Raw genomic sequence first — 10,350 nt, forward strand, 5'->3', positions numbered from 1 at the left:
GTTGTCCTTTCTATCCTGGTTGTCCTTTCCATCCTAGCTGATGTCGATGATCAAGACCAATCGAGATGCTCAACGCTTTGATCCCTTCCTGATCCTCGGCTGAGACTAAAGCTGAGCTGGCAGAAGGGCCGCCAAGGAAAGTCCAAATTTTCCTCCACTTTCTCGCCTCCACTTTCTCGACCCCACATCCACACACACACACACACACACACAGTCACGCCTGGGTACTCTATCGTGCGAATACTAGCCGCACGAGAACGCTCGATTGATATCATGGCGCAAATCTTTGCTTGTACGGAAGCTAGTACTCAAACTAGCTTCTCCTTAGATCTCCTCCTTCCTTCCGGCAATCCATCTAGTTACACCATTACACAGCGCATATAGCTTGCGCACGTAATAACGTTACACACACACACACACAACCCCATTTACTGTTGTCTGACAGCAGCAAATTATTGTCACCACTTCATCACCCACAGCCCAGTGAATTTTGCATTTCCCACCTTTGCCAAACGTCTTGATCAGACCCCTTCTTCATCAATGCACGATGCAGCGAACAGAGTTGAGTTTTGAATGCTTTCAGACAATGGGAATAGAGTACAAAATGCTAACCGATCCGAACTGAACATCAAGACTGATCACAACGTCAAACAAAAAAGAGTGAGAGGCAAAAGAACCAAGACCAGATGCTGCTCTCAACCATGTCGGAAACGGCACGAGTCGCCCCGGAAGCAGTTGCCCTGTGCGAAAAACTTGCATGGCCTCGTGTGCGAACTGCCTGCGTAGTTGCTACTGCCGCCGCCATAGTTGGTCAGTCCTTCGCTCTCCCATCCAGACTGAGCGTTGTGGTAATCGTACAAACGCGACGCTTGTCCATAGTGTTGCGACGATGACTGCGTGTAGTCGCGCTTGTACTCGCCCGGGTAGCTTTCTTGCACGCGATTGTTTGCGCCGGCACCGTAAGCGTGTTGACTTTGATCCCAGCCACCGCCGCTGCTTCCGCCTTGAACGCCTGACGGTGCGCTTGCCTGCGATCCATTGACAGTAGAGGACAGACTTGCGAGCAATGCAGAGAGATTCCCGCTCGTCATGTTCTGAGAGGCCATTGCCGCATTTACAGCGTTCAAAGTGGGCCCGCTTCCCTCGGTCGCATCCAAGAGCGAACGGATCTGATTGGCGTCGAAGCTGGGTGGAGCTGCGGACGCTGAGCTCGAAGCAGATGTGGATGTCCAACTTGCTGCTCGCCCTGGGCCTGCCGACAAGCCATTTGCTGCACTCAGAACAGGCTTAATGTTGGCAAGCAACGCGCCGACGTCGATCCCAGTCGCCAGAGGTCCTGATTCGATCTTGACGTCGCCTTCGCTACCGATATGCCCTGTTTGCTCCACTTCATTTGCGCGCTCCTCCACCTCCTCGTCCATCCAAGGCGTTGGAATCTCGACAGTTTCGACATCTTTGAGTTCTGCTGGGGTGTCAGACGTCGAGCCAGGCTGTTTGAGCTGGCTCTCATCCGGACTTTCAGGCTCTTGCCCTTCTTGGTAGACCTTCTCCTCCAATTGTGCATTGCGTTGTGTCTGGAAGGGACCTTCGACTGATTCGCTTCCAACAGGTTCGTAAACAATCATGGGGACGAGCACCTCTCGTGGCTCGTACCAGTCCATCTGTTCTTCCATCGTGCTGACCGACTGGCGCAGAGCAAGACCCTCGTCATGCCCATCCACCGCTGCCGTCTGAGCCGCCGTCTCGGCAAAGTCTTCCTCCTCGTCTTGACCGTAGTCTGCTGGCTCGATCAATTTGACTGCGACGAGCTCGCTGTCATCCTTCCAGCTAACGCGTTTCTTGACTTTCTTCTTCTCCTGAGCACTAGCAGACGATCCTTCTCCTTCCTTGCTTCCCGCAGCGGCACGATCGCTGGCATTTCCACCGCTTATCTTGTCCATCAGGCTCATGACGCTTTGATGCGCCTTCATCCTGCCAGCACCTCCAGCTGAAGACGAGTCTGAACCAGCGCGACTACTGCCCGCGCTGGATGATGCGCCGGTCGCACCTGCAGGTTTCTTGATCGTAGTGCCTGAAGCGAAGAAGGGTAGTCCTGATTTGGCATTGCTTGCGGCAGAAGCCCTCGTCGATTTGGCCGTTGTCGTCGTTCGAGCGCCTGATGCGGTGGAAGGAGTCGATGCTGCGCTTTTGTAACGCTTTGTGCTCGTTTCACTCGTACCTGAGTTCTCCCTGGGCTTTCGCTTGGCGGCCGCCGTCGACGACGACGAGGATGCAGCAGTAGAGGCAGAAGTCGAGGCAGAAGTCGAGGCAAAAGTCGAGGCAAAAGTCGAGGCAGAAGTCGAGACAGGACGTCTGGTCGACTCTTCCTCGTCGATGACTTTCGTCCACTTTGCCTTGAGCTTTTCGGCCAGCTTGCGCGCCGTCGGATCCACTGCACGGAGCGAGACGCCGGTGATAGCTTTGCCGAGACCTGCTTCGTCGGTGAGGTAGGCCTTCTTGATGTCAACAAAGTCGAGAATGCTGAGCAGTAGTATCAGCGTCTCTTTGTATCGTCGACTCATGTCTGCAGTGCCTTCCGACACCTTCTTGGGCGGGACTGTCTGCTTCAACCAGGTCGCGAGGACATGACGGCCTCCTGGGATCGACATCCAGCTCCCAAAGAACTTTTTGCGACCGTGTTCAGTGAAACCTCGACCTTTCTCGAGAGTCGCAATCGCATTCAAGGTCTCGAGGATCGTCTTGCGCACTTCGGCGCCCGTTGAAATAGGTTTTCGGAACTTGCCATCCGAGTCGACAGCACAAAGCATTTGCACAAGTTGGCGTGCTGATGCTTCGGGCCAACGCTCGACCGACAAGCGAGACAAGGGCTGCTTTGCTTTGGTCCATAATAAACTGTCGACGCTAGCGGGAGGTACTGCACTGGCCTTGGTGAGGTCATTAATGATGCTTGCTCCACCGGCCGTTGGCTTGGTCACCAATGCTTTGGCAGGAGGGATCGGAGGTGTGGTGGGTTCGAATGCCAGATCGGACACGGCTTGAGTCGGAGGGATGGCGATGGGCGCAGGGATCGACCGAGGTGCTTCTTTGCTCACAGATGAGGCAATGCCTGGAAGGAAAGTGAGTTCCGATTGACGCAGCTTGGTGCTTGTCGCTTTCTTGTTCGGTTGTGGATCCGATGCGCTTGCGTTTGCTTGTGCTTGTGGCGTTGCATTGTTTGTTTGCGGGGTGTTTGATACATGGTTCGACGCTGGCGGTAAGGGAGAGGCAGACTGCGGATAAGCATACAGCGGGTTCGGAATTGCTTGTTGAGGCGCAGAAGATGGTCTCGTAAAGTCCAAGGCATTGGCAAGCGTGTGATCCGATTGAGCACTGTACACGTCCTGCTGAGAGGGTTGCTGCGAATAGGAAGGTGCCACCGCCATTGATGGATGAGAGTCAAGCGCGGCGTCCCTGAGCATGTTGGGGGCAGCGTCGGGGAAGAGCGCCTGTAGTCCACGTATGGTTGCGGCGTCGACTGAGATCGAATCGTCATGATGCGTTGTCGATGCGGAGGGTAGAGAGGTGGCTGCTGCTTGGTATTGCTGCACTTGCTGTTGCGGATACTGGGACGACTGGTAGTGTTGTAGGAGATGCTGCTGCTGCTGCTGGTGCTGCTGCTGTTGGTGCTGTTGAAAGAAGTGGTGGTGATTTCCTACGAAGCCTGGGTATATGGACGAAACAGCAGGATCAGAAGATGATGAGGCGGAGGAGGCGTAAAGCGAGGGCATCGAGGTCTGCATGATGTTTTGCGAAGGGTCGCTTGGCCCGAGATGCCATGGCAGCTCCGGGTTGCTGTTTGGCTGCATGGTCCACGAGCCGTAGCCATGAGGTTGATCCATCTCGGCGTGATGCGGACGCTTTTCCAGACGGGAAAGGATGCGAGATGGGAAGGAATGCGGGATGGGAAGGAATGGAAGCTATGCCTAGATGGCGTTCAATCAAGAGAGTATGATTTTCAGTACATGTTCTTTTCATACAAGTATGCAAGGATAGAGATGCAGATTGTGCTTCACTTTGGTCCATCGATTCCAGTTCCATCAAGATCCAACAAGAAGGTTATCTGGACAGGTCCGTGGCTCGACGGCGTCAACAGATGGCCGGCTATATGCGCAGCTAGCTGCACGTGGGAGCTCGATCTGCCCTCTGACCCGCTACTTGTGCCGCAGACTTGCTGAAGAACGAGTTTTCGGGCGAGCCCCAAGGGCTTCGAGCCAGAGATGCGATGAGATGGTTTCGGCGATGTGAGCAGCTGAGGACAGCTGATGGAGTAGGCAGGCATGGAGGCCAGGAAGCAAGGAAGGCCAGGAAGCAAGGAAGGACAGGAAGCAAGGAAGGACAGGAGCAGGCGACTGTTCGACTTCTGATTTGCAATTCTTGGCTCGACCGTTCCTCTCAGTCGCGAGACGTGTGAGGCAAGTTAAAACCCAAAAAAAAAGAAAAAACCAAAAAAAAAGAAAAACCAAAAAAAAAAAAAAAGAAAAAACAAAAAGGCTGTGCATGTTACATCCTCTATGCAAACAGCGCACATTTTCCATCCGTCGCGCGCTTCACCTTGCCTTTCTTTGTTTTAACTTGACTGTTAATTCGAGCCCACCAGGACGAGATCATTGCCGACCAGCCGAGCCAGAATAGATCGCGATTCGACCGCGATTCGACCGCGATTCGACAGCGATTCGACAGCGATTCGACAGCGATTCGACCGCCAAAATGTGGCCTGCCCTTTGCTGTACGGCATGCCTCGCCCGCTACTGAGTTCTCTTACTGTCTCCCAACGCCCCCTGCCGCCTTGGATATTTCTTTCACTTCGGATGATGGTTGTATGTGATTGTTTTGATTGACAAAGGGTCTGCGACATTCAAGGCGCTAGACCTGGCCAAATTTGCTCAGGAACGTCTTGAGTACCAGCAATAGAGCCGGCACATGGAGGGGAGCAAGATGGAGGGGGGTTGGCTTGATACTTACAGGTAGAGGTGAGTGTCGTGATCTCGAGTGCTTGAGAAGCCTATGCAAGACGGCGAGAAGTTTGACACCGAGACTGGACCGCATGAGACGATGAGAGGAAGAGGCAGCAAGGAGAGCAAGGACAACTACCTCGCTAACTAACGAGGACGTCAACCGCAGCAGCAATAGCGATAACGACAGCGGTAGCAGCAGTAGTAGCAACAGTCAACGCTTTGGCAGAGCAGCAATCGTTAAGCCAGAGGCCAAACAACCTTGTGCGTCTCTTCTCTCTTATCGCAAGTACAGGATTTCAGGTCTTTTCGCAGCTGAGCTTTTGGCTACAGAGGACAAGCTGGCTGGTAATCGGCCGCCTCCTTCAGCGAGCCAATGTCTGGTAGACCTTTCAGCTCTCAAGGCAAAGTGCTAAGAGTTGGGAAGCTCCTTGCTCTGGATGGTTGATGGAAGTATGAAAGAGAGGCTCATCCTGAAATTCTGGCCTAAATAGCGCTGATCCACACGCTCGACTCATCCTTTACATTGTGTAAGGTTTCAGTGCTACCGGCCGACAGAATTCGAAACAAAGATCTAACATTTTTTTTTTTTACTTCTCGCCTGGCTCCAGGCAGCTTTGGAAGGCACCGCGAAAAGGCGCCTTCGGCTGTTAGAGCTTGCTTTTCTTTGAGCCAATTCGTAATCAAAAAGGTGGTTCTTGACTTCGACACGCTTTGGAACCCTAGCGCTAGTCGTGATTACAGAGAATTTCAGCGATTGGTGAAGCTGTTTCTCGCTCGAGTTACAAGTTGCTTTCAAGGAGGTTCCAAGTGATCGTAAACCGACCTGAAATCGAGTGATTTCAGAAGAGCTCTCGAATACTAGAAATACATGGACCCTTTCGACTCTCTCTAATCCATCACTTTCCCTTCTTTCCACCTTTGTTTCAAAGTCGTGTAAATCCATCTTCCCAACCATTCGTATCCATTTCCATCGCAAATCAAAGCTGCTTCCTTACTTGGTAAGTCTTGACTTTCCTATCCTTTTCCCATTCGATTTCCTTTGCTTTTTCCCTTTGTATTGAGTTCGCAGCGCCTTTGCTGTCCTCAGTTCTCCAGTCTCTTGTTCTCCAGTCTCTTGCGCCCTTCTTGTCTCTAAAAATGATTATCATGTGGAAAGCGATGACAGCTTGCTGACCACCACCCAACCGCTCTCTGTTGGCTATATCCAATCGCGTTTGACGCGTGTCTTTACGCGCTCTGCCGTTCTTGTTGGGAATCCTTTCTTGCTTGCTTCTCTTGCACTCTATCGCCGGCTTCCTTCTGCCGTTGACCCGACTGCGACATGTTCTCGCTGTCGATTGTTCATCCGGCATGTTACATCCTGTCTTGCTTTCGCTTGACTTTCCTTGTGCTACCTAACGCGCTCTCGCCGACGCCAACGCCTTCTCGACGCTCTCGCCCCTTGTTCCTCCACCTGTTGCGTTGCACGCTCTCACACCTCCGCATTCCACATCGCCCCCCCCCCCCCCCCGCCACTCCTAACACGTAGACCTAGTGCTCATCATCGCTGCCTCAACTGCCTCTTTGGTCATCATCGCAGCGTCCGATTTTGACGTCCTCTAGCCGCCCACCATCTTTTCCGCTATGAATGCCGCCAGTTTCGACCAATACGGTCTCCTGTCGCATGGAGTGACAGGCGCCGCACACCAGCACCATGCTGGATCGCATCAGCACCATCATCAGCAGGCACCACATCACCAACATGCCGCTTTCAACCCTGCCATGAGTCACTCGGGTGCCCAAGGTGACGACATTTTCATCGCAAGACAGACCGTAAGTTGGACACTGGCCACGAGACAGACAGACAGACAGACAGACAGACACAGACACAGACACAGACACAGACACACACAGAGCTGCTTGCTGCTATTGTCACCACATATGATCAGATGAGCTGACAACATGACTTTCTTCGGAACAGATGTTCGACGCGGTAAGCCGCCTCTCAGCTCAACTTCGTCACGCCGCAGACTCGTGCGACGCTTTCGTCAAGGTGGTAGCACGACAGAACCCTAATGTCGCAGCCCTCGTACTAGCACAACAAGGCAATGTCTCGAGCGCAGGCAGCGCTGGAGGTGTGCCAACATCCTTCGACTTCCTCAGCATTGCAAATGGCTCGCATCCAAGCGTCGCCGCACCCGGTGCCGACACAGCTGCAGCAGCAGGTACAGCAGGAGCCGACGGCAAGGCAGTCAAGAAGTTGAGCAAGTTGCAAAAGCGCAAGGAGAAGCGTCTCCGTGACCCAGATGCGCCTAAGCGACCTCCAAGTGCCTACTTGCTGTTCCAGAATGAGGTGCGACAAGAGATCCGCAAGAAGCATCCAGGCATGCCCTACTCGGAAGTGTTGGGCAAGGTGTCGGAAGCATGGAAGGCGCTCACAGACGAGCAGAGACGCGTATACCAAGACAAGACGACCGAGAACATGGCAACGTGGAACCAGCAAAAGAAGGAACACGAGGTCAATATGAACCAAAATGCCACCTTGAGACAGTAAGGTGGCAACTCTGCCTACCTTTGTCACCGTGTCCTTCCTTCCGGCGCTGCTCGACCGCGCTCGCCTTCTTCGTCCACACTCGAGATGACGACAGCCAGCTTGTACTCTTACCGAAACAGTCTTCAACCCGGACCTTGCCCATACTTGCTGGATTCTAGAAGCTATGCCATCATCAGTGAAAGGCTTCAGTTGCAAACCGGCTTTGTCGAGCATGCCTTGCGAGCTCGAACTGTATTCCCCGTGTACTGTACTGTACTATACACCCTTTCATTGATACCGTTGTGATTGTACATTCTTCTCGATTCCACCAGCCAGTCTGTGTCTCCTGTCTGTGCTGGCCTCCCACCGTCTAGTAGGACAGAAAGCTTTGATGAGACGAAGCATCACGACGAGACTTGATGTTGAGGCCGTGAAGAAGCACAGAGGGTCCAGCCCGAAGAGCTTGAACAAAGGCCAACAGTCAATTTGCAAGCCAGCTTAGCCTGTGTTGAAAAGTGAAGACGTTTTGGTCCCGATACTGGCGATCGGGGAGAGTCTAAGTACGATGTCACTGCTGCTAAAAGACAGAAACATGTATACTCAATTGACTCAAGTGAAACATGGCGAGAACCTAGAGTTCTCAGGCAAATATATATACATCTCTGAGGCTGATACCGAGTGTGGGTGCTATCTACTTAATGACGATGCCTGACAACGAGCGGAGGTTGGATCCGATCCCTGGCGAGATCGTCTCTCTCTAATCTCCGATCAGATCTGCTTTACCCGATCTCTCACATATTGCCTTATGTCTGATTACATCACCATGTTGGATTGTCTACTTTCAACAGCCTGTGCTTCCGTAAGAAGATCTCACTGAAATCGGGCTATCGACTTTTTCGCGCCAACTCGGCTGACTGAATCGGGCGATTTCAACACTTGTGTCTGACTTGCACGCTCCACCAAATGCGCTTCTAAGCTTCCACGCATCTACCTTGCCTCCTTCCTCAACCTCGCCTGAAGTTGCTCTGCTCACCAAACTAGCCCAAAGAGCTCGCCGAAACGGATCATACTCGATCACTTTTTACTGCAACCCGAGATGTCGTCCAAGATCCCAGGCATGCAGCACCTGCAATCCTTCACTCAGCGAAAGGATAAGGAATGCCGAAAGCCCGAAGAGGGGCTCAAAAATGACTTGATCATTCGTGCTGCCCGCGGTCATCAGACTGAGCGTGCTCCATGCTGGATCATGCGTCAGGCTGGCCGATACCTTCCGGGTAAGTTCTCGTTCGCTCAGCTGCTCTCAGCGCTATCCAACAGCTTGCCTGTTGCTGATGCGCCCAGCAGACTCTCTTGGATTGTTCTCTTGAGCTTATCACTGACTCAAATTGCACTCCCTTTCCGCATCGACAGAGTTCCGCAAGATCCGTGAAGACCACGACTTTTTCGAGTGCTGCCGCGACCCTGAGCTGGCGTCGGAAATCACAGTGCAACCTATCCGTCGATACTCTGGTCTGCTCGATGCTGCCATCATCTTCTCCGACATCCTCGTCATCCCACAAGCTATGGGTATGGAAGTGGAGATGCTTCCTGCCAAGGGACCCCACTTCCCCGACCCGCTGGTGACGCCCAAGGACATTGCCACCAAGCTTAAAAAGAAGGTGGATGTCGAAAAGGAGCTTGGCTACGTGTACGAGGCAATCAAATTGACTCGCACCAAGCTTGACGGCGAAGTGCCACTGATCGGATTCTGCGGTGCTCCCTGGACTTTGATGGCATACATGGTGGAAGGTGGAGGAAGCAAGACATTCGAGAAGGCCAAGACATGGTTGTTCAAGTACCCGGAGGAGTCAAAGCAACTTTTGCAGAGGATCGCTGATGTCTGCACTGACTTCCTTGTGGGCCAGGTCAAGGCAGGTGCGCAGTTGCTGCAAGTGTTTGACTCGTGGGCTGGCGAGCTCTCGCCTTCTGACTTGCGTCAGTTCTCGCTGCCATACCTGCGATCGATTGCTGCTTCGGTGCGCGACATTCTTTCGACCAAGTCGATTCCATGCCCACCTTTGATCGTTTTCGCTAAGGGTGCGCTTGGCCACTCATTGCCCGAGGTAGTCAAGGCTGGCTATGACGTTGTTGGTCTTGACTGGACCGTGGAGCCTTGCGTGGCGCGTAAGGTGGTAGAGCTTGCTTCGCCAGGCAAGTCGAGCTACAAGAATGCTAGTGGACAGAACGAGGCCGGACATCGATTGGCGTTGCAGGGTAACATGGACCCTGCTGTCCTGTACGCTGGCAAGGAGGCCATCGAGGCCAAGGTGGAGGAGATGCTGCGATCCAAGAAGGGTGGATTTGGTGGCGGAGGAGCTTACATTGCCAACTTGGGACACGGTATCACGCCCGGTGTGGACCCTGAGGCGGTCAAGATCTACCTCAAGGCAGTGCACAGGATCAGCCGCCAAGTCAACAGTGCTCAGGATGAAGAGTAAAAAGGCGAGCCTTGCAATCAAGAAAGCATGCATGCACTGATAATACAATGACACTTGTCGACCTTCTTTCACAAAGCTATTGTTGCCTGGGGGATACAAAGAGAGTCGGTATATCAGATGTGCATGGTGCTCTGATCTGACATCTTTGAAGCCAAAAGATTCACATGTTCTTCCCCGCAAAGCGAGTCATATAACCGAGCGGAAGCGCTCAAGTCCCCGGACTTTCTTGGCTCTGTTCCTTCCCGGCGACTCTGTGAGAGTATGGCTGGCTGGCTGGCAATACAAACGGCGCTCTTCCTTCCGTCAACAACTGTCGTTCTATTGCAGTGATGTACTGTGACGGTAGCTGTTCTACTCGCTTGATCCT

At 53.0% G+C, this 10,350-nt stretch overlaps 3 protein-coding genes across 3 annotated transcripts; 2 read left to right on the forward strand and 1 right to left on the reverse strand.

Annotated features, from left to right (window-relative positions):
* Positions 1-695: 695 nt before the first annotated feature.
* On the reverse strand, positions 696-3,878 carry UHO2_06734 (uncharacterized protein; the record flags this gene model as incomplete). Its single annotated transcript, XM_041558903.1, has 1 exon — positions 696-3,878. The coding sequence occupies one exon, from the start codon at positions 3,876-3,878 to the stop codon at positions 696-698; it is 3,183 nt and encodes a 1,060-aa protein (XP_041414837.1).
* Positions 3,879-6,617: 2,739 nt separating this feature from the next.
* On the forward strand, positions 6,618-7,527 carry UHO2_06735 (uncharacterized protein; the record flags this gene model as incomplete). The annotated part of the gene is made up of 2 exons (XM_041558904.1): positions 6,618-6,806; positions 6,955-7,527. 2 exons carry the CDS (start codon positions 6,618-6,620, stop codon positions 7,525-7,527), a joined length of 762 nt encoding a protein of 253 aa, XP_041414838.1.
* Positions 7,528-8,602: 1,075 nt separating this feature from the next.
* On the forward strand, positions 8,603-9,983 carry UHO2_06736 (putative HEM12 - uroporphyrinogen decarboxylase; the record flags this gene model as incomplete). The annotated part of the gene is made up of 2 exons (XM_041558905.1): positions 8,603-8,780; positions 8,917-9,983. 2 exons carry the CDS (start codon positions 8,603-8,605, stop codon positions 9,981-9,983), a joined length of 1,245 nt encoding a protein of 414 aa, XP_041414839.1.
* Between the last annotated feature and the right edge of the window lie 367 nt (positions 9,984-10,350).

This window comes from Ustilago hordei (assembly GCF_900519145.1).
Source record: "Ustilago hordei strain Uho2 genome assembly, contig: UHO2_contig_20, whole genome shotgun sequence".
Classification (NCBI taxonomy): Eukaryota; Fungi; Basidiomycota; class Ustilaginomycetes; order Ustilaginales; family Ustilaginaceae; genus Ustilago; species Ustilago hordei.